Source organism: Mustela putorius, unplaced genomic scaffold (genome assembly GCF_011764305.1).
Source record: "Mustela putorius furo isolate JIRA1106 unplaced genomic scaffold, ASM1176430v1.1 tig00003867_pilon_pilon_pilon, whole genome shotgun sequence".
In the NCBI taxonomy this organism is placed as follows: Eukaryota; Metazoa; Chordata; class Mammalia; order Carnivora; family Mustelidae; genus Mustela; species Mustela putorius.
In genome coordinates this window covers 16,840,053-16,863,720 of record NW_025422019.1, presented here as the reverse complement: position 1 = coordinate 16,863,720, position 23,668 = coordinate 16,840,053, and the positions used below count along the sequence as shown (strand labels likewise).

The window sequence follows — 23,668 nt, the reverse complement described above, 5'->3', positions numbered from 1 at the left end:
ACAAAAAAACCCCAACTTTTAAAAAATAGGCAAAGATTCTGAATAAGTACTTCACCAAGGAAATATCCAAATGGACAATATATAAAATATAATAATGAAAATGTATTCAGGACCATCACTCACCAGGGAAATGTAAAAACATGAGATACTACTACATACCCACCAAAAGGCCAAAAATTAAAATGACTGAAATAGTCAAACAGTCACAGAAGACTCAACATAGCAGACTTCAGACTGCTAGCCTCTGAAAGGCCTGTTTGCAAAGTTGACCCTCTGTTGGCATCTAGAAACTTGGATTCTGACAGGGTCCCCACCATACTCAGAACTGATAAAAATGGCACAATGTGCCTAAATTATTTGTGCAAACAATATGGTTTATGCTGAACACCTGCTTTCCTTCCGGTAATCTGGAATTAAGGTACATGCTAGGTGAAGGGTGCCAATGTGACCAGCCCCCCAAGTAAAACCTCGGAGCACCGACCCTCTAAAAACACCCTCCAGTAAACAACATTTCACATGCAATCATAATTTATTGCTGGAGTGAGAATTAGGCATATCCTGTGTGACCAAACTAGGAGAGGACTCTTAGAAGCCTGTATGATATCTTCCAAACTTTGTCCTATGGGCCACTTCCTATTCCTGATTTTGCTTTGTATCCTTTTACTATAATAAATTATAGCTATGAGCACAACTATATGCTGAGTCTTATGAGTCCTCCTAGGAAATCATCAAACCTGGGACTGGTGACACACCAAATGTTAGGGATTATGTGGAATCAACAACAATTGTTATACACTGTTGGAGGGAATATAAACTATTCAACCACTCTGGGAGATCATGTGGCAGTATCTACTAAAACAAGAACATATTTCTACCATATGGCAAAAACCATCCTACTCTTAGAAATGTATCTAAAAGAAAATGAGTGCCTACATTCACCAAAAGACACTTATTTGGTTTTTTTTTTTTTTAAGATTTTATTTGTTTATATGACAGACAGAGATCACAAGTAGACAGAGAGGCAGGCAGAGAGAGAGAGAAGCAGGCTCCCTGCTGAACAGAGAGCCCGATGCGGGACTCAATCCCAGGACCCCGAGATCATGACCTGAACCGAAGGCAGCGGCTTAACCCACTGAGCCACCCAGGCACCCAAGAATGTTCATGTATTTGTAATAGCTCAAACTATAAACAACTCAAATTCCATCAGCAGGTGAATGGATGAGCAAACTATGGCATGTTCACATAACAGAATACTATAAAGTAATAAAACACACACACAAATAACGACTCATGTGACAACATGGAAGAATCTCACACATGGTAGTTTTAAAAAGGCTCAATGCAAGAGTAAGAAATGCATGACTGCCTTTATAAACAAAAGAGTAAACAGAACATAATTGCATGTATGAGATTCAAAAACTGACAAAATTAACCTATGGTGATAAAGGCAGAAAAAAACTTACCTGGAGGGGAGTACTGGGTTATGCTATCCAATATACCAGGCTATTTAAATTTAAGTAAATTTAGTAAATTAAAAAAAAAATCAGTTCCTCAGTTGCATTAGCCACCCTTCAGCACTCAATGGCTACAAATGGGTAATAGCTATAGTACTGGATAGGACAGACAGAAAATGTCCATTTCTGTTTTCACAGAAACTTCTATTGATCAGTATTGTTCTAGGATGATGGGAATTTTCCACATCATGATCTGGATGGCAGCTACCTGAGTTTTCAAAAATGAAAAAGCTCACCAGCAGTAGCTCTAAGGTTTGTACACTTTATAAATAGTTTATAAATCAATAAATAAGCAAATGTCTTTTAAATGACAGGAGAAAACATGTACAACATATATAACAAAGAATCTATATCTAAAATATGAAGGACTAATATAAATAAGCAAGAACAGGTCAGCAACCTAAAGGAAAAATGACAGGGAAGTCAAAGAAAAAGATGGCCAATAAATGTACTAAATGATGCTTAAGTTCATAACAAATCAGAGAAAACTATCTAAAACATAGAGATACTACTCTTGTCCATTATACTGGTAAAAATTTACATGACTGGTAACATCAATTACTTATAAAAAATTAAGTAAAATATGAATATAAGTTCCATGAGTACAAGAACCTTACTGTCTACTGCTAAATCTCCAAGTTCTAGAATAGTGGTTGGCATATATTAGGCACTCAATATAGGTTTGGATGAGAAAGGAACTAAGAAAGGGAAGTTGAGTAAAGAATAGTATTCCCTCACTTCTATATGCACCAGTGACCAGAGTATTAAAAAGGCACAGCCTTTTTGAACAGGAATTTTGTAATTTGTGTATCTGCTTATCTAGCAAATCCTTTTCTTATCTTCTTCCTTAAGAAACATTCATATGTGGGAGTGCTTGGGTGGCTCAGCCAATTAAGCATTAGCCTTTGGCTCAGGTCATGATCCCAGAGTCCTTGGATCAAGGCCCATATCAGGCTCGCAGCTCAGCGGGGAGTCTGCTCTCCCTCTCATTCTCCCTCTGTGCACTCTCTCTTTCTCTCTCTCAAATAAATAAAGTCTTTATTTTTTTAAAAGATTTTATTTATCCATTGGACAGACAGTAGTAGTAGACACAAGTAGGCAGAGAGGCAGGCAGAGAAAGAGGAAGGGAAGCAGGCTCCCCGCCGAGCTGAGAGCCCGATGCGGGGCTTGATCCCAGGACCTTGGGATCATGACCTGAGCCAAAGGCAGAGGCTTTAACCCACTGAGCCACCCAGGAGCCCCTAAATAAAATCTTTAAAGAAAAATTATTCCAGTGTGAACACACAATATGTGAAAAACTGCAAGAGTTTGTACTGTAGCACTATAATAGCAAAAACTAGCAAATAACAGCGTGCATTAAGAAGGGAATGGTTAAATAAACTATGTCTCTTCTTCCCCATGAAATATTATGCAGCAATTAAAAAGGAATAAACTAGACCTATATGTAATGACATGGAAAGATCTCCAAGACATACTAGGTTAAACAAAAAAATTGTACAACAATGCATACAATTAAAAACAAAAAAGAGGCGCCTGGGTGCCACAGTTGGTTGAGCTTCTGACTCTTGGTTTCAGCTCTGGTCATGATCTCAGGGTTTTAAGATTGAGCTGAGTGATGAGAGTCTGCTTTCTCCCTCTTCCTCTGCCCCTCCCCACTACTATCCTTCTCTCTCTAAAATAAATAAAATCTTAAAAAAACAAAGTCCAGACCAAAAAAATCCACAAACTATGTATCTTATGTATACACATATATATACATCAATATATAGCAATATATAGTAACAGATATAAGGAATTATAACCCAAACCAGTAACAATGGCTACTTCTAGAAATGTGAGCTACTAGTGAGTAGTGGCTTTTACTTTTTCTAGATTGAGTTATTCACAATAAAATGTATCCACATACTTATGTAAAAATAACCCAGTGGAACTACTGTTCTTGCTTAGGTGTTAAACTGTTGTTGTTCTACTTCCTAATGGTATAAAGTGGCTTCGAACTGTATTTTTGAACAGACAAAACTAATCAAAGAAATTAAAGGGTTTTTACTTTTGTTCCTTCTCTATTTGGGGGTTTTGTTTCTTAAACACCTCTGTATTTACTACTCATTTTAAGAAATAACATATCACCTTAACCATGATGAAGTACTATCTACTCTAACTTTAAAACACTTCTCAATTTCAGAAATGATAATACCTGAAAGCCCCAATAGTTTATTTAGATTTGAAATCTTAGATCTTTGAACATAGCTTATTTAAAGAATTGCTCCTACTCAAAGCAATCATTCCCTACTAGGATGAAGATAAAAACAACAAAATAAAAACAATTAAAACTTAAAGAGCCAATCCATATCCTACCTGGGTCACTGGAATATAGAGAGGTTCTCCATTATGTAGCAGTGTGAGCTTTCCATGCTGATATAGTCGTCCTTCTGGTTTGAAGCTTGTCATCTCCTTAGGCCCTCCTTTCTTAGCACTCTCTTGTCCGTTTCCCTTAAGTTCTTCAGTATCACTTAGGCATTCAAAAAATTCTTCTTCACTGTCACTCCAAGAATCCCAAGATTTTCCTACCTCTCCCTTTTCCTTATCCATATCTTTTAGATTATCTGGCCCCAGCTGGTCTCCAGCTTTTCTAGCATCCCCTGGATGCATATCTGAAGTATTTGTCTTTCTCCCCTCATCACGGGCCTTCTTTCTTTCAATACAACAATTTAACATCTTAAGAAAACAGAAATAACATTTAAATTAGTTAGGCAAAATAAAAATCTATCCACTTCCTCAATATTTAATTTGCCTTCTCCAACCCTTCCCTGGACCCTGTTGTGAATGACAGTGACTACAAGTAACCTACAGCAGCATGATGAGACTAGCCTATAATTCATTACTATATTTAGTATTAGAATAAACTCCAATAAATTAAGACCATTATTTAGACACTGTCATTGGGAAATCTTTACCTGTAGTTTCTGATGTAGTAAACAACATCTTAGATCTGGGGGTCCACTTGCTAATCTATCAAATAAAGCAGTGGGAAAAGTTTTAGTAAAATGGCTCCAAGTATGCGAATTTCTTATATGACTACAAATTTCAGCCATTTGATAGGAAATCAAAACTAGATTTCAATAGGTAGGATAACTAAGATGGGGCAAATAAGAATAAGAAATCAAAACTTATTTTATCCTCCTTGTACACCAACAGCAAATATATTTTTCAAAGCATAAAAGCAAAGTAGTAACAGCTCTCAAGTTAAGGGAAACTTAAAATGAACAAATGTCTCTAAATCCACCCCAGGGAGTAGCTAGTATACAGTATTTCACACCATACAAAACAGATTAGATTACATATTCAGTTCTCAATTATTACAGTGGGTTCTCAATATTAAAAAACATTCATTTTCACCTCTCTTTTGCCAAGAGGAGCCTCTAGTTCTAAACCACTAAATTCCCAAAAATTGGCGATGAGATAATCCAGCTAAGCAGAGACTGGCAAATGAAACAGAAGTAAATATTTTTCGCTCAATCACCAATTTATATTACTAACATCATAATTCTGCCTTAATATATGTAGATGAGCAGTAACTTATGAATTATTTAAATACATGGGAACTAAACTCTTCTACTGCATTAAGTGAAATGTCAACATAAATTCCTCCCAAAAATTACAGATAATATTGAGTATCTGAACTTACAAACTCTAAAATAGCTTTCTCTTCAACTACAATACGTTCACACACACACACACAAAAGAATTTATGTTCACTACAAAAGACTTAGAAAAATATATAAATGTATAAAGGACAAAAAGAAATATAATTTTACACCTGGGAAAAACTGTTAACATTTGGCTTTATTTCTTCCCCATTATGTTTCTATAAATATAGATCAGCAAAACTGAATGCACTTGGTATACAAAATACTATATTCTACTTTACTACAAATATTATGATCATTTTCTATGTTACTAGAGATTCTTGAAAACAACAACATGTAATGGAGCCATTAACTTTCCATTGTAGACATAAATCATGATTTACACCATTCTTTTATGTTTGTACTTAGGCTGCAATACCTTTTTTCCCCTATTATAAATTTGCTACAATGAACACCTTTGAGTATAAATCATGTCTAAAGTTTATTAACACTTTCTTAGGGTGGATTTCCTAGAAGAGGAAAATTAATGGGTCAAAAGACTAATTACACTAAACAAAAAACCTACATATAAAAAAGAAAATTGAAATTTTTACCCTGGAATCAGAAAATTGTTTTCCCATCTGAAACGCATTTCAAGAACAAATTCCTGCCAGAGGTGTGCCACTCCTTTTAATCCTCCATGGTAGAAATTGATCATACAAAGACACAAAGCCAATTTATATGTTAAACTGTCAGATGGTGCAGATTTGAACTGATTGTAGAGATTCTGGATTTAACAAAACAGAAACAAAGCAAAACTTTTTAACAACATATTTGCAGGGGCAGCTGGATGACTCAGTGGATTAAGCCTCTGCCTTCAGCTCAGATCATGATCTCAGGGTCCTGGGATCCAGCCCTGCATCGGGATCTCTGCTCAGCAGGGAGCCTGCTTCCCCCTCTCTCTCTGCCTGCCTCTCTGCCTACTTGTGATCTCTGCCTCTCTGTCAAATAAATAAATAAAATCTTAAAAAAAAAAATTTCCAGGTATAATCAAAAACTGTGTGGGGGGAGATATTAATACCAAAATTAACCTAGTCTACAAAACTACCTTTTATTAAAAGCTTTAATACATTACTATCTAAACTGTTCTTAAGGCAGTACCGTGTTTTCAAAATTTCTGCAAGGATCAAAAGACTGATGCTACAGTTTAGAAAAACTAAAGTCACAACTTTCAATTTCTTCTGTAGGAGCTTCAAGATGTATTCCAAATATGCTTTTGTAATTTTTTTTTAAAAGTTTTATTTATTTGGGAGAGAGAACACGAGAGAGAGCACATACATGTGTGAACATGAATGTGGAGGAAGGGGGAAAGAAGGAGAGGGAGAAGCAAACTCTCTGCTGAGCAGAACACAGGACGTGGGGCTCCTTCTCAGAACCCCCAGGATCATGACCTGAGCTGAAGGCAGATGCAACTGATCCACACAGGCACCCCTTAAAATCTTTTAATTATGAGTATACACTTATTATCAAAATCAGAAACATAAAATCAGAACTATATAAACTGAAAATATAAAGCCTCTGCTTTTCCTTATTTCATGAAATCTACTTCCCAAAGTAACGACTGAAAATAGTTTGATTTATCTCTATGCCTGTCTCTTAAACATCTCATTTCTCAATTTATTAAAGACCTAGATAAGGAACATGTGAAAATTTTGCTTCATTTTACACATTTTATTTCATTAGTGTTCCACTCACCGTCTGATTTTGAAATAGAGAAGAAACAATGGCAAAACATCAATTTGATAATTGTATAAAAAAGTCTAAAATGAGGGAAATCCTACAATCATACACAATATACTTATTTTTTCACTGTTTCCAGAAAAGTTTTTGCCACTCAAAATACATATGTATAGTCAATGTATCATAATTTGAGTGGAGGCCATGATCTCTACTCAAGCTTTCCTAAGGCTTTTTTTTAACTTTTTTTTTCCCCCAGATTTTATTTATTTATTTGACAGAGAGAGATCATAAGTAGGCAGAGAGTCAGGCAGAGAGAGAAGAAGGGAAGCATTCTCCCGCTGAGCAGAGAGCCCAATGCGGGGCTCAATCCCATGACCCTGGGATCATGACCCGAGCCAAAGGCAGAGGCTTTAACCCACTGAGCCACCCAGGTGTTCCTCCAAGGTGATTTTTAAAATAAAATTGATTCAGTAGGTAAAGTGGCCAATTCCTTTTTTTTATTTGAGAGAGGGAAAGAGAGAGAGAGAGAGAGAGTGCATGAGCAAGCGGAAGAGACAGGGGCAGAGGGAAAAGCAGACTCCCTGTTAAGCAGGGAGCCTGATGTGGAGCTCGATCTCAGGACCTTGGGATCAAGACCTGAGACAAAGGCAGATGCTTAACCAACTGAGCCACCCAGGCACCCCAAAGTAGCCAACTCTTCATTTTCACTGAGGTCATGACCTCAGGACCCTGGGATGGAGCTCTGCATTGGGCTCTGTGCTCAGCAGAGAGTCTGCTTGAAGATTCTCTCTCCCTCTGCCCTCTATGCCCCCGTCACCTGGTCATATGAGTATGCTCTCTCTCTCTCAAATAAATAAATAAATAAATAAATATTTTTAAAAATTAAATTAAATTAAAAAATAAAAAGTCCTTATGCTACTAAACTAGCAATATAGTAACCCCTTAGAAATTCAATGCATTTTAAATATTTTAATATTGAACTCCAACTTACATAATCTTCACTCCCTGATATAGGATTATTGTTGTCTGTGGAAGAACTTCCATCTAAAGGTTTCTCAGAAGCAGCATCAGGGAATAAGAACTTAGGGAGAAAAAAAAATAACCACATTTGAACCAAAGTTCCTACTTTGTTAATATTCATAATCCATATAAACACCATTTTATTTTTTCATGGTTTTGCTATTAAAACAATGGCAATGTGCTTATAATAGTGGCCAGTGGGTTCTACACTTTATCAAATATTTTGCGTTTCTTTGGAAATATGGAGTTTCAGTGATAAGCCAATTTTAGAAATCAGAGATTTTTCTTAAAACCACCTGGTTTTGTAGACTAAACAAAGCAAAACCAAAATCTCTTCACTACTATCCATGGTCATTAAATTTCTGAAAAAATATTACACAAAACCTAAGAGAACAATTTTAAATATGCATATATCCCTGAGGCTCTATGAAGTTATATAGTTCATTATATTAAGAATATGATATGTAAGACCAAAACTTAATGAGATACCCCTAGAAAGTGGAAAGTAGTCTAAACCTGTAATGACCAGTTCATCTTTTCCACGTGGTTCCTGTTTATGTGTGTGTAAAAATGAAAAAAAAAAATTCAGTGTCTATAATAATTAGAATAAAATCTCTAAGGATATATTTTTAAGAAGGAGCCTTCCCAGGATGGTTGGGTGGCTCAGTCAGGTAAGCAGCTGACTCTTGGTCTTGATCTCAGGGTTGTGGGTTCAGGCCCTGCATTTGGCTTCCCAGCATGAAATCTCCTTTTAAAAAAAAAAAAAAAAAGAAGGGGCCTTCTCTGCAGAAATTTATTTTCAGTCCTTTTATCACTGTTCTTCCCAAGTGTTTTGTTGTACTGCTGACTTGTGATTCCTTCTACTACACATACTATGCCACATATTACAGGAGACTTTTTTAAATTTAGAGGAACTACTCTGTACCAACCCCCACTACTAGGTACACTTACAATTAATATCCTAATCTAAAACCACTGTGTAAGGTAAATATTACTGCCCATTTCTTACAAATATACAAGCTTAAAATCTGGTTAGGGGTCTTATTCAGTTAATGACTGGGATGACATTAACATCAAGTTTCGAAGCCCAATATTTTTTTCATTGCACTACTAAAAGGTTGTTTCCAAGACTGTCTTAATGCACAAATTGCAGAAATATGATTATACCTACAATTACAGTAAGAATAGCCATCATTTACCAGAGGCCTATTATGTACCAGGCAGTTTAATAGATGGTCCTTTCATCCTCCAAACGATCTAACAGGGTTTTATTAGTTTCATGTATAGATGACAAAACTGAAATTAAATGACCTACTCAAAATGGTACAGTAAGTCAGGATTAACCATGGTGTGTGTGGTTCCCAGGCTGGGCCTATTCCACCACTCTATACCTAGGAGACACCTTAGCTCTTTCTAGTACTTATCATAAAGCTTTCCCCAGACTTTTGTGAAATGAAGCTTTCAAAAATCTAGTTCTGATGTTGACCTTATGCTTAAAATAATATTAAACTGCAAGATGAACCCCAGCGTTTCAGCACTGTTCCTCTGTTTCTAAAACCTTCTCTTCATAATGCAACTCAAGTGTCCTTCTTTATGACACCTTTACGATCTAATTCCCACTGCCCAGACAGAGACAGACACATCCTCTGCTGTGTTCTTACAGCCATTTTGCCAGACTACTCCCATGCAACATGGTATTGTTAACTATGGTTTACTTTCCTTCTTCCTATTAAACTAGTGGGAATTTTCTAAATGTGGAGACTTTGTTTTACTCATTTTATATTTCCAATCCAGTGCCTGCCACATAGAAGGGACCAGACAGATAATGAATAAATGAGTATGCATACAGATATAGAAAGATACTACATTTAGTTACCAAGAGAATCGTATTGAGGACATCATTATTCAGTGGTGACTCTTCTACACCTCTGTGTTTTCGTATTTTCTTCTTTGCAGTGTGTACCATATTTGAAACTGATAATTTATGAATTGGAACTGGTGCTGGCTCTGTCAACTTTGACAAAGCATGAGTTATATCAGCAATTTCTATAAAAAGAATAGAAATGAAGAGAAATTGTATCACAATCTTAGCAAGTTAAAATGATGAGTAAACTGTTGATTGTATAAAATATTTTAGTTACTCTTTTCACTGAATTATATGGCCTCAGAATTATAAAATTGTAAGACACATATTCAGCTTTATATGCATCCATAATGACAAAGGTATAACACAAATTATTTCTCTCTAGAAGTTTAAAAATAAACCTCTAAAACCCTGCTTTTCAAAATACCTTACATTTTTGGTAGAAAGCCCTTATTAAATGTGCATAATTTTTAAGCTCAGAGTATAGCCTGGAGAGAAATGGTAGCACTCTAGTCCATCAAAACTTGTTTTTCGGGCGCCTGGGTAGCTCAGTGGGTTAGGCCGCTGCCTTCGGCTCGGGTCATGATCTCAGGGTCCTAGGATCGAGTCCCACATTGGGCTCTCTGCTCAGTAGGGGCCTGCTTCCCTATCTCTCTCTCTCTCTGCCTGCTTGTCCATCTACTTGTAATTTCTCTCTGTCAAATTAATAAATAAAATCTTTAAAAAAAAACAAAACAAAACTTGTTTTTACAACTTAATTCAAATGTGAAAATAGATGAAAAGTTACCAGAAAAATGCCTAAGAAAAAGGGTTAGATGTTTGAAAATAACTTAAAAAAATAAAAAAAGAAAGAAAGAAAACAGGTCACCTCTCCCTTCTTCCTCAAATGTGGATCGTCCAAGAATCTCATCAGTTGACTCCTTTCGACGACAAATTTTAAAGAATTCAGTGACAAAATCACCTACAGAAAAAATATTACTCATTTTTGACACTTAACTAAAAGAAATCAGAACTACAAATTAAAATACATGTCTTTTCACAAAAGCTTTAAGTAAGATATGGTAGAAAAAGAAACCATTCAGTTTCTCCACCCAAGACAAAAATTAATCCTATTCCAAAAGTAACCTGTTCTTCCCTTCTCTCCATGTCCCAGGATATCAAAAAAGTTTTTCCTTAGAATTCCTTCTAGAATGAAAGGAAAAGCAATAGTACCTAGTAAGAGTAAGCACTTACTATGTGCCTGAAGAAGACAAATAATTATCTGTTCTCAATGAGTTGTAGAAGTAAAAAGAATATTACTATATGCACATATTATCACCTTAACTGCCACCCTTCTAGAATTCTGAGTCCATTAAAAAAAATTAAAAAGAAATTCTCGTCCTTTCACGAAGATGGTGCCAAAGGCCAAGAAGAAAGCCCTTGCCCTTCCCAAAGAAGCCAAAGTAAAAGCTTTGAAGGCCAAGAAAGCAGTGCTGAAAGGCGTCCACAGTCACAAAAAAAAGGATCCACAAGTTATGTACGTTCCAACGATCCAAGACACTGCATCTCCAAAGGCAGCCCAAATATCCTCAGAAGAGTGACCTCAGGAGAAACAAGCTGGTTCACTATGCCATCATCAAGGTCCCCCTAACTACTGAGTCAGCCATGAAGAAACTAGAAGACAACAACACACTTGTAGTCATTGTGGATGTCAAGGCCAATAGGCACCAAATCAAAAAGGCTGTGAAGAAACTCTATGACACTGATATGGGCAAGGTCAACACCTTGATTAAGCCTGATGGAGAGAAGGCGTATGTGTGACTGGCTCCTGACTATGATTGCTTTGGATGTTGCCAACAACACTGGGATCATCTAACCTGAGTCCAGCTGGCTAAGTCTAATTTTTTTTGGCCACAAAAAAAAGAGAGACAGAGAGACACATGAGAGAGAAAGAGAGAGTGAGAAAGAAATTCTGAAGATATGTTTCTAGAGGATTAAGAAATCATGTAGCATAGTTATTTCAGTTTCAGCTGCATGTTAATCATACACTTCACTTCCTTTCATGTTAATGGTATACTTCCTAATCATTATTATAAGGGGGAAAGGTTGGCTATCTTCTGAAGAGTTGCAATGAGACATTTGTACAAAGAAATTAAAATTTAATAGGAACTGTCAGTTGCAAAACTATTAGACAATACAAGATCGGAAGTATATCTTAAGTTTTAGAATTCACCAACCAGTTCTGAACAAATCTAGAACACTTTCTGAACCTCTTCAGAAAATAAGATAATCTTATAATTCAATCATATAAACTATATGATTCTAGTTAATTATTTATGACTATATAATCCTTTAATCTCATCATATAAACATATCAAAGAGATAGGGTGGGATCATGGGACAAAATATTAAAATGAGAATACTTTAAATTCTAAGGTCCTCTGCAATTATCACAGAAGTCAGTGGATGAGAAATAATACGGAACTAGGAAACAATTTAGTAAATAAATTTAATAACTTAATAATCCAATGATTTAACAAGAGAAACTATTTGCTGAGCATTTACTATACAAAAGGCACTGTATTAAATGTGATACACAAAGACACACATAATTTTATTTGATCCTCTCAATAACTCTATGCATATACTGTTATCTCTATTGTACTGAGACCTGAAGAAAGTAATGAAACTTGTTCAAACTGGCAGACCTAGGATTTAGAATAAGGTCTAACCAATTCTTAAACTCTTGATATTAACCCTCCACTGTCTCCCTAAAAAATACCCCAAGACAAACTCACCAATGGCAGGAATTTTACCTTATACATCTTTGTATTCACCATTATGTAGTTAGCAAAAATGGCAAGTGCTAATTAGCATTTAATGAATAGCATATGATGAATTTTAAAGAACCCAAGAAAATAATACTTTAGAGAAATGCATCATTACTGCATTAATAAATATTTAGTAACTCCATTAGTTGGATGGTAATATATCAGGTTATATGGAGTGAAGGTGGCTTATATGAAAACAGAAATGAACTATCTTCGCATGTACTAAATATGAGAGAAAAAGATGGAAAGACTCATTGAGGAGATGAGTTCAAAAGACTTCATGAAAGACACACATCTACAAAAATAATAAAAGAAAGAAATGCCAGACATGGGATATAATAACATTAACTCGAAGGCAAATCAACATTTTTTGTTATTTCTATTTATAGTATTTCACTTGATCCTCTACACCTCTTTCCCTCTATCAGTAAATGGGTTTCCAGATATGGTACAACTCTATGGAAGGGCTCTAATTAGACTGTCAAAATCAGTGTTCTTCCCTTCATATACCACAGCTCCAGAGGATGGCAAAAGGCACAAAGTGCTACACTAACAAGAATGGAAGATGCAAACTGCCACAAGAAGAAAAAAAGGGAGTGACGTAAAAGCCTTAGAAGAATAAAACTTAGATCATGAGAAAATATGTGGGAATTCTGAGCTGTAGACTGCTTAAAACTAAAAGACAAGAAAGAAATCCTGCTAGTGCTATTCAAGACTTAGGATTCACTGCTGTTGGCAGTGAATATTTCTTTTTTAGTGATATTTACCAAGAAGATCACAAATGTAAAAAAAAAAAAAAAAAAAAAGTACCCTTTGATAGGTGAAATAAAGTATAAAGAATACATTCAGTCTTCCTAATTTGGAAGATGGGTAGACTGGTGGGGAAGGAACATAATTTCAGGAAAGGACCATAAGCATGTCTTACCCAGCAAACACTGAGGATTCTCAGCTTTTCGAACTCTAACAGACCAATGGGGAGCCTGAATAGGATCCAAATCACTAAAATACAAAACAAATATAAGATCCTAATTATGACAACGTACAACTCATTAATTTATCAAAATTCAGTCTAATTAATTATATAAAAGGACAAGCAATCCATCTTGCCTCCCTTAAACTTACTGTTATTCAGATGATCAGGCTACTTGGATAAGTTTTAAAAAACCCAGAATCTTAAGAAAACAAAAGGTCTTTTGTTTTCGAATTACTTATTCTTGAAAGCCCAGGTAAAACCATGTATATTAAAAACAACAACAACAAAACAACCAGGTGGGTAGTCTAGTGGGCCATAGGCTTTCCTTGTGCCTCCTGCTGATAACTCTGAACCGTCTCTCATACCCAGATTTTCCTCCTTGACCTGCTACTATCTCTGATGGCCTCGCCTCCATCTCCCCATTCTGTAGCTTCCAATCAGTCCTGCTTTCATACTGTATGCCAGCCTGAGTTTGATTTTTTTTTCCAATATAAATACCCTACGAAAACCGATGTCACTTTTATCTTTCCTGTTAGCAGAGTTTAGTGAGAGTAAAAGGGAATGCTTTTATTCTCTGCTTATTTTCCCCATCTTTACTAAAAGAAAAAAAAATCTTCAGGAAACCTCTTGAGAGGTACATGTTTTTCTTAGAGATACAAAAGATGCAGAAAAATCTGAGCATTTTGTTCTCCCATGAAGCAAGAAGAGAGACTTAATTGTTTTAAAACAAATAGTCGGTATAATGGATAAATCAAAGTTTATAGTTTATAAAAAGTTTATAAAAAAACACAAAAAGAAAAACCACAATCAAAACAAAACAGAGGGGTGCCTGGGTGGCTCAGTGGATTAAAGCTTCTGCTTTCGGCTCAGGTCATGATTCCAGGGTCCTGGGATTGAGCCCCACATCAGGCTCTCTGCTCAGCAGGGAGCCTGCTTCCCCTCTCTGTCTGCTTGTGATCTCTGACAAATAAATAAATAAAATCTTAAAAAAAAAACCAGAATAATCAAAACCCACATATAAAAATTTTCTGAACAGGCAACACTGATAATCTAATAAAACAATTAAGTTTAGAAAACAGTAAAAAAGAAATGAGAAGAAAGCATGCACAATGATCTTAATCAGTTTTTTATAGCACTAACAGTAAAAACAGAGACTACTAAAATTTGTACAAGATCAAATATGCCCTATTTTCTCAATTAAATAGGTTACACATCAACTTAATGGATTATGCAACAATTTTAAAAATAGTAACACAGATCTTTATTAGCATACACAATATGTAAAGATACATACCCAATAAAACAAATCAATAAATTTAAATTTTAAAAAGATGTGTTCCCAGGGGCGCCTGCATGGCTCAGTGGGTTAAGCCTCTGCCTTTGGCTCAGGTCATGATCCCAGGGTCGTGGGATTGAGCCCCACATTGGGCTCTCTACTCAGCAGGGAGCCTGCTTCCTCCTCTCACTGCCTGCCTCTCTGCCTACTTGTGATCTCTATCTGTCAAATAAATAAATAAAATCTTAAAAAAAAAAAATGTGTTCCCATACAAAATACCGAATCATTACGTTGTCCATGTGAAACTAATATAATGTTACATGCCTACTACATCTCAATTAAAAAAAAGTATACATCCCAAAATGCTAACTGGCCATTTCTTAAGTAATAGGATTGCATGCAGTCCTTATCTCCTTCTTTGTATCTGTCTAAATTATCTGATTAAGAAAGCTCATGTTACTTTTATCAACAAATACAACCCATTTATTTTCTGATTAAGAATGCTCATATTACTTTTATCATCAACAAATACAACCCACTTATTTTAATTACAACAAAAAAAGTGTCTTACTTCTCACTGTTCTGCATCATGTGTGATAAGGTACTAAAATTGTGTTCCTCTTTCTCCACATTCTTCCTAGATATTGTTTGCTATAATTTTTTAGTTGTTTCCATTGCACAAGAGTATATGACTGGGATGTTTCAGTATTTATGACATTTAAAGTTCAAATATTACTCCTACATATTCTAATGACCATTACCTCTTCAAAATATTTTACCAAATGCTTCTAACTAGCTAAGAAAAGTTCAACAGAATTAAGCACTGTATCCCTGCTTAAAGATACCTTTGCTAAAACAAAGTAAGACTGAGATTGTTCAGGGTAGGAGGGATGGTTCAATAGGTGATGGCAATTAAGGAGTGCACTTGTGATAAGCACAGGTTCATGTATGGAAGTGTGGAATTACTATGTTGTATACTTAAAACTAATAGAACACTGTATGTTAATTAATTGGAATTAAAACAAAACTTAAAAAATGAGAAACTGTACATTATCCCTGAACTAAAGATCACATTCCCAGGGTCAACAGCTTAAAATACATCTCTAATACATGTCTAATCAGCCTAAGAAGTGACCTCTAAAAATAAAAAATCAACCAACCTCATTAGAAACTGACAGAAAAAGGGAAAGTTGCTAACCCAAACTTGGTGATTAATTTATTCTACTGAAATGTTTGAATCTCAGTATACTCTTCTTAACATACTTACGAATAAACATCATTATCCACAATGATACCTTCAGTCAGGTGAGGCCATGTAGTTGCTAAATGGAGTTCACTAAAACAAATAAAACATAAAATAGATCCAAAAGTTTTAATAGTATATGTATATCCTCTGACTCAGCAATTCTACTTCTAGAAATGTGTTCTAATACCAGAAATGTACATACAAGTATGTTAAAAGTAGTGCTATTTATAATGCAGTAAAACAGGAGACGACTAGTTTATTAGCAAACAGCAGCACACCCATATGAAGCTAATGCCTTGCAGACATTAAAAACACATACTATACATAATAGCCCAAAAGTGTAAATAACCCCAATATCTATCAGCTGATCAATGGAGAAATAAAATGTGGTATTATCCATATAATGGCATATTCCATGCCAACTGAAAGTAATGAAATACTGACCATGCTACAATAGAGACGAACCTGAAAAACATTCTGCTAAGTAAAAGAAGTCGGATATAAAAGGCCACATACTGCATAACACAATTCATATGCAATGTCCAGAACAGGCAAATCATAAGGAAAGAAGGTAGATTAGTATTTGCCTAGAGCTGGATGGCCTAGGCAAGATCCTAGGGAGATCAGCGAGATGACAGCTAAGAGGTGAAGGGTTTCTGTTTGGGATGATGAAAGTGTTGTGGAATTAGAAAAGGATGATGATAGCTCAACTTTGGAAACACCAAAACCACTGAAGTGTATACTTTACATGGTGAATATGGTACATGAATTATATCTCAATTTTGAAAAAAAATATGTTATAGATCAGAGGTTAATAAACATTTTCTATGAACAAACACAGAGCAAATATTCTAGGCTTCTGGGACCGGTAGTCTCTGTTACATTCTTGGTTTTTTCTTCTAAACCCCCAAAAATGTAAAAGCGATACAGAAATAAGCTAGTGGCCAGATTTGGTCCACAGGTCATAGTTCTCTGACTTTTTAATATAGATAAATTTTAAGTTCCAAAAAGTTTGCATATAAAATAAAGAAAACAAGCCACTAAACATATAGAGGATGACATACATTTATAAAATATACAAACATATCGAGGGAAGAGTTATCATAGCAGACCTGATACTTAAAAAAGGACAACCTACAAGGTTCACCTTTGGATTGCCTTCTGGGAACTTAGATTTCGGGGGGGTTCCTATCATTGATTGATAAGAGTAGCTCACTGTGCCTCCAACTACTGGTGCAAACAATATGGTTTATGCTGAACACCTGCCTTCCTTCTGGTACATGGAGAGAGTGCCTAAGTCACCAGCCTCAGATAAACACACCACACACTGAGCCTCTAATGAGTTTCCCTGGTAGAAAGCCTTTCATACATGTTGTCAAAATTCACTGCTGTGAGAATTAAGTGGTCCTGAGCAACTACACTGGGAAAGGAAGCTGGTCCTTGGTTGGCTCAGGACCTCACCCTACGTGCATTTTCCCTTTGCTGATTTTTACATTATATCCTTTCAATGTAGTCACTATAGCCATGAGCACAATTAAATGCTGTGAGTCCTCCTAGCAAATCACTGAACTCAAGAGTCTTGCAGACAGCAAGCTGTCATCAGTGACTATCTATGCATAGTGGGATTATCAATTTAGTGAGGGTTTTATTTTTCCCCTGTTGAGATTTTGAACCCACTGCTTGGAGAGTAAAGTTTGGAGAATAAAGAAGCCAAAAGAACCAATTACTTATTTCTCTGATCTTCAGTGGTGCTCAACTGACTGGCAACTCCAGTCTGGACTCCACATTTTAGAATTCACTGTAATAACAGGGCCAGAATTTATAACAATATAGTATAACCTTGGTTAATAACTGGACAACTAAAAAATAATAATAATAACTGGACAATTAGCCACCATTGACTCAAGCCTATTTTCTGAGCTGGATCCTACAAGGGTCCCGATTAAACCTCTCTGTGTTACCAAGTACCTCTTCAGTAAGAGGATTTTTTGCCTGAATTAGTCACAGTTGACTACTATAGTTTACAACTAAGAAACATGACTAGCAAATATATGATTTTTGCCTCTTTTCACGTTTTCTAAATTTCCCTTACTTAGCATAAATTTATTACTTTCATAATAAAACAAATTTTTAAGGTAAAAAAATGACTAGACAATACGTGATACTAAAGGACATAAATGATTACAAGTTTAAAACTCTAAGCTCTGAAATAATTTAGGTATTAACCTCAGATTTAGTTCCTAAACTTTTAGGACTATGTTCTCTCCTCACCTTCTAACAACAGAACAACTTCTTTGACAAGGAGAGGACACTGAAAAATGCCTCATTTCCTGTTCTACCATCAAAGATTCCTTTTCAAAAGCACTGTGCATGCCCACAGCATTTGCTAACCACCATGTGATTTAAATGGTCTACCAAATATACCATCTCACCCCCAAATTATTTTTGTACTCTTCTTCGATCATCTTTTTCTCTTGCTGATTCCTCACTGCAATTTAAAATTAAGAAATATTTAGTTACTAATTCCTTCACATTTCTATTACTTGGTCAATTTTATTCTCTCTCCCTAAAATTTTCTCTAAGCAGGATCGAATGAATGAACCAGCTGGAGGGCCACAAATACACCATTTCTCCCTTATTTACTATGCCATGATGGCCACCTTCTTTATCCTCTGATAAACTCGCCAAACTCTTCCCTGCAATTACACAGGCTCTTCATTCCACCTGCAAAGGTAATTCTCTCTCTTTCTGCCTGGCTAAATCCTCCCTAACTGAGACACTTCCTTTCAGAACACTTTCCTGATGGTATCACAATCCAAATTAGTTTCTCATTTTAATGTTATTATAACCTGTACATTTCCTTCAAAGTACCCACAGCTTGTAACTGTACACTTATTTAGATGATTGTTTTGTCCATTTCCTTCAATCAGACTATAAATGCAAAGAAGCCAGAAAAATGTTTTATTTACTTCTATATCTTCCTAATTCATCATAGTGTCTACCACATATAATAAATATTACAAAAGATACTTATTTTATCTTTTCCTTGAGTGATTTTAAGTTTAAAGTATTTTTAAATTTTATTTTCTTTTTTACAGTGTTCCAAGATTCATTGTTTATGCACCACACCCAGTGCTCCATGCAATACATACCCTACTTAATACCCACCACCAGGCTCTCCCATCCCCACACCCCGCTCCCTTCCAAAACTCTGTTTGATTCTCAGAGTCCACAGTCTCTCATGGTTCGTCTCACACCTCTATGTAAGAGTATTAAGAATGTATGTATGCCCTTTGTGGACGTGATTAATCTCCCCACAACAACATGCCACTGGCATAGAACCTCCTTCATTCGTTCCTGGAAGAGAAAATTCAGAAGCACAAGAAGTGGTGCCTGGTGCAGAGCTCAAATTCCTACTTCATGAACATGAAGTGCCCACGAGCCTACAAAAACCACCAAGATCTTTAGCCAAGCACAGTTTTGTGCATTGGCTGCTGCTTGTCCTTTGCCAACCTTCAGGAGGAAAAGCAAGGCTTACAGAGGATGCTTCTTCAGACAGAATCAGCACTAAAAGCACCCTGAATCAAGATGAGTGGGAAACCAGACCAATAATCACATTTTTGATACCAAGAAAGAAAGGAAGGAAGGAAGGAAGAGAAAAAAAAGAAGGTATGGATGTGTGTGTATATATTTTTTAATTAACCAAACAGTTTAAACAAATAAGACAGTTTCTGAACCAGGACTATTTATAACTTTCCAAATATTTTGCTCTCAGTGATTAAATTTTCCAAGTCTTACATTTTCTTATAAAGCAAAATTTTCTTCAAGTTCAGTAGCTCTTCTAGAAAAGCAGTTGGGTAACCTAAGATGTTTGACTTATGCCTTAATTTGTACATTTGGAAAAAATGGTCAGGAAAGATGTAAACATTTGTTAATTCTCCATTTTGAATACATTAAAGTTTGTTATATATGACATTCTCTGTGCTTTTCAATTTATAAAATGTTTCCCAAAAAGCAGGCCAAGAATCACTTCTATAAAGAATAATCAGTAAGTGGTATATACATATTTTATGTATTATTTAAAAGTGTCTTTTATTTCTAAATTACAGAGGAAAAACAACAAATGGACAGATTGTTAGGTGTAGGTCTGCTTCTGGTATTATACTCATTCCAGAAGGCTACAAAGCACAGTAAAATCAGTATTAATAGAATTTAAAAAGTCAGTCCTTGGGCGCCTTAGTGGCTCAGTCAGTTAAGCATCTACCTTTGGCTCATGATTTCAGAGTCCTGGGATGGAGCCCCATATCGGGCTCCCTGATCAGGAAGGAGTCTGCTTCTCCCTCTGCCCCTCCTCTCTGCCACTGCACATGTGCTCTCTCTCTCAAATAAATAAAATCTTAAAAAAAAAAAAAAGTCCCATAATTCAAATGATAGATTGAAATTCCCACCTTATAGGATCTTCACAGGCACCAAATGGTAACTTGCCAAACTCCAAGCCTCCAACTTCTCCTCCTACAAGGGCATCTATATCTAAACAAAAGAAGTAATTTTCCATTACTCAGCAAAAAATGAAGAAATAAGAATTTAATTTAGTTAGGTTAGCTCTTTGAGAAAGCATAGATTTACACGTGCCTCTATCAAGAGAATACACAGAAAGTTAGAGAGCAAACAGTCTTTAACTAGACTGCTTGTAATACAAGCATTTACAATAAACAGAATGTTATAATAAAAGAACAATTAATTCCTATTTGTACAGTGTTTCATTCAAGCCAAGCATTCTATATTTTACCCTTTTTAAATACTCCTTAAGTAATGCTTAAGAGAATATTAATCATGTAATTTTTTTGCATTTTCTAAGAATGTGATTAATATAATCTAAAAGAAAGATTATTCGAGTATTAAAAAATTCAATCACCAACCTACATTCATCAGTTTTGCTGTCAATAATTTTTGAATAGCAAATTAGTTATCATTAATAAATTTTTATTTCAGTTGGTAATACACAGAAATATTTAAAGTTCTACAAAGAATTTCCCTTCTGTTATGAATAATATCTGAGATTAGAAGAGAATGTAGCAGGTAAATCACTCCCCTTAGCTCCTCCCCTCTTAGCTCCACCCCCTCTTAAATAATTAATAAACACTTCTAAAAGACATCAAAAAGATTTATTTCTCTTTGAAATAATTCAGATGGTTGCTTTTCATTATTTGCACTATAATGGGAATTCTACAAATTAAAGTCTATTATTAAGTTATGAATATTCCCCAGATTTGCTAAATCATGTCTGACAATTATCTACAACCTAACTAAATTAAAATTAGTCATTAAATATGTCTCAATTACTTGATTCAGTAAATTTTCTCAAGTCAATATCATTCTACTTTTCCAACTAAAGAATCCTTATAATAGTAAAAATTGCAATGACTAGCTTTATCATAAGATGTGAATTTTTAAGAGCTTCAAAATGTGTAAAAAGCGTATTTTATAAATAAGCTAAAAATTATTACTAGACCATAACTGTGCAAAAGTTTTCATTCAATTAAAAGTTCCAAAGTGGGGCATAAGAGTGGCTCAGTCAGGCATCCGACTCTTGATTTTAGCTCAGGTCATGATCTCAGGGTTGTGAGACTGAGCCCCATGGCAAGCTCCACGCTGGGAACGGAGCCTGCTTAAGATGCTTTCTCCCCTTCTGACCCTCCATTCTCTTTCTCTCTTTTCTCTCTCTCTCCCTCTCAAACAAACAAACAAAATAAAACACCACACCCCCACAAAGTTCAGAAGCAACAGTGTGGAATGAAAGTATCATGGGATTTGGAGTTTGACCAGTGTTTGAAAGCAAACTTTATCATGTGATGATGATGTAACCCTGGGCCAGTTACCTATGTTCTCTAAGACACATATATTCTCTAAGAAACATTAACACCTGTCTCACAGATAAGTGATAATTACATGAAAAAATATATAAAATGCCAAGCACAGTGTGTGTCCCATATTACATGTTCAAATCCCTTTCTTTCCTTTATAGGAGAAAATAGTAAAAATCTATAGTCTTCAAATCAGTGAAGAAGATGATTAATATCTTGTTCACCTTTTAAAAAGAATTGGAAAGAGGCCTTACTGGCAATCAAAATTATAATGCTAACATTCTGGCTCTTGGGCTTCCTCTTAGATCACTATAGACTGTATCATGCTGGGACATATTTTAAATTGACTAATAAGGGATGCCTGGGTGGCTCAGTTGGTTGGACGACTGCCTTCGGCTCAGGTCATGATCCTGGAGTCCCGAGATCGAATCCCACATCGGGCTCCCAGCTCCATGGGGAGTCTGCTTCTCCCTCTGACCTTCTCCTCGCTCATGCTCTCTCTCACTGTCTCTCTCTCTCAAATAAATAAATAAAATCTTAAAAAAAAAAGTATTAAATTGACTAATAAGGGAGTAGTCTTTGAAAAAAGAAAAGGAGAGCAGGAATTGAAACTTTCACTGAGAAGCTGGTTAAAATTATCTAGAGGACACTGTCTGGAAACTAAAATTACCAAAATGAACATTTGAGTCTTTCTTCTACTTTAATTCTCAGCTTAGCTTTTATTTCCCTTTGCTATACTTTAGTTGTAGTTCTTGTATTGTACATTAGAATTTCAAATTATTCTGTGGTACATAAATAAAATACTGACAGCATATATAACTACCAAAGGCTAAGGATGTACTACATTAATTCTAATATCATTCCAAAACTACCAATTTTCCATCCTATAAATAACCAACTACTTGGAACAAAAACAGTAAAGAATATTGTTTTATTCTGATTTATTTTTCTCTGAGGGAGATAGAGTGAAAAATGTTTTCAGGCTAGTAAAATCTGTGTAATTATTTATAAGTTTGTATTACATTTCTTATTAGATATACTTAAATATAATTATACTTCTATGTGAGAGAAACACCCAGGAACCAAACCCTCACTTAATTAGGCTTACATTTCTTATTAGATATACTTAAATATAATTATACTTCTATGTGAGAGAAACACCCAGGAACCAAACCCTCACTTAATTAGGCTATATGTTCATAAAGTGAACTTTTCTACAATTTAGGTAATGTCTTGTTTACACCAACAGTCCAAACATCAGCCCATTATAGGCTAATAATTAATGATTACTGAATGAATCCGCATATTAGTATATATCGCTTTATGGCTAAGCAGGTAAATTGATTTTAATCACATCAAAAGCAAGTTAAAGTAAAATATTCTAGAGCTCTACCCATCATAAGTATATGTGTATATACAAATTTTTTCTCTCTTTTCTGCTTTCCTTATTTAGCACTCTTCTTCAATCTCTACTTTCCATAAGATTCTCAGCTTATGAGGGTGGCTTCTGTTATTACAGTCTAAAAACAGACATTTTAATCATTCACTACATACTAATTTGCAGCACATGATGTTCCACAGCAGGGGAATGCTTTATAAATAATGTTAGCTTTCAAAGACAGATTGTCACATATAGAGTAATGCTGTCTCTGGAACAAACTTCAGAGCTTTTTTCAAGAGAAAAAAAAATGATAAAGGCAATGAAATCAGCAATACTGCATTCAGAATGAATCAC

At 35.3% G+C, this 23,668-nt stretch overlaps 1 protein-coding gene and 1 pseudogene across 3 annotated transcripts in view; one reads left to right on the top strand and one right to left on the bottom strand.

Moving 5' to 3' along the window:
- RAB3GAP1 (RAB3 GTPase activating protein catalytic subunit 1) overlaps nt 1-23,668 on the bottom strand; it is a 114,422-nt gene that overhangs the window by 30,365 nt on the left and 60,389 nt on the right. For all 3 annotated transcript variants that reach the window (XM_004774263.3, XM_004774264.3, XM_045066561.1), the window contains 9 exons: nt 20,518-20,599; nt 16,091-16,159; nt 13,500-13,573; nt 10,633-10,725; nt 9,777-9,946; nt 7,872-7,961; nt 5,755-5,927; nt 4,469-4,523; nt 3,870-4,229 (listed from right to left, as the gene is read on the bottom strand). In XM_004774263.3, the coding sequence (XP_004774320.2) occupies nt 3,870-4,229; nt 4,469-4,523; nt 5,755-5,927; nt 7,872-7,961; nt 9,777-9,946; nt 10,633-10,725; nt 13,500-13,573; nt 16,091-16,159; nt 20,518-20,599 (1,166 nt within the window). The remainder of the gene's footprint in view (nt 1-3,869; nt 4,230-4,468; nt 4,524-5,754; nt 5,928-7,871; nt 7,962-9,776; nt 9,947-10,632; nt 10,726-13,499; nt 13,574-16,090; nt 16,160-20,517; nt 20,600-23,668) is intronic.
- LOC123387933 lies at nt 19,394-19,640 on the top strand (annotated as a pseudogene).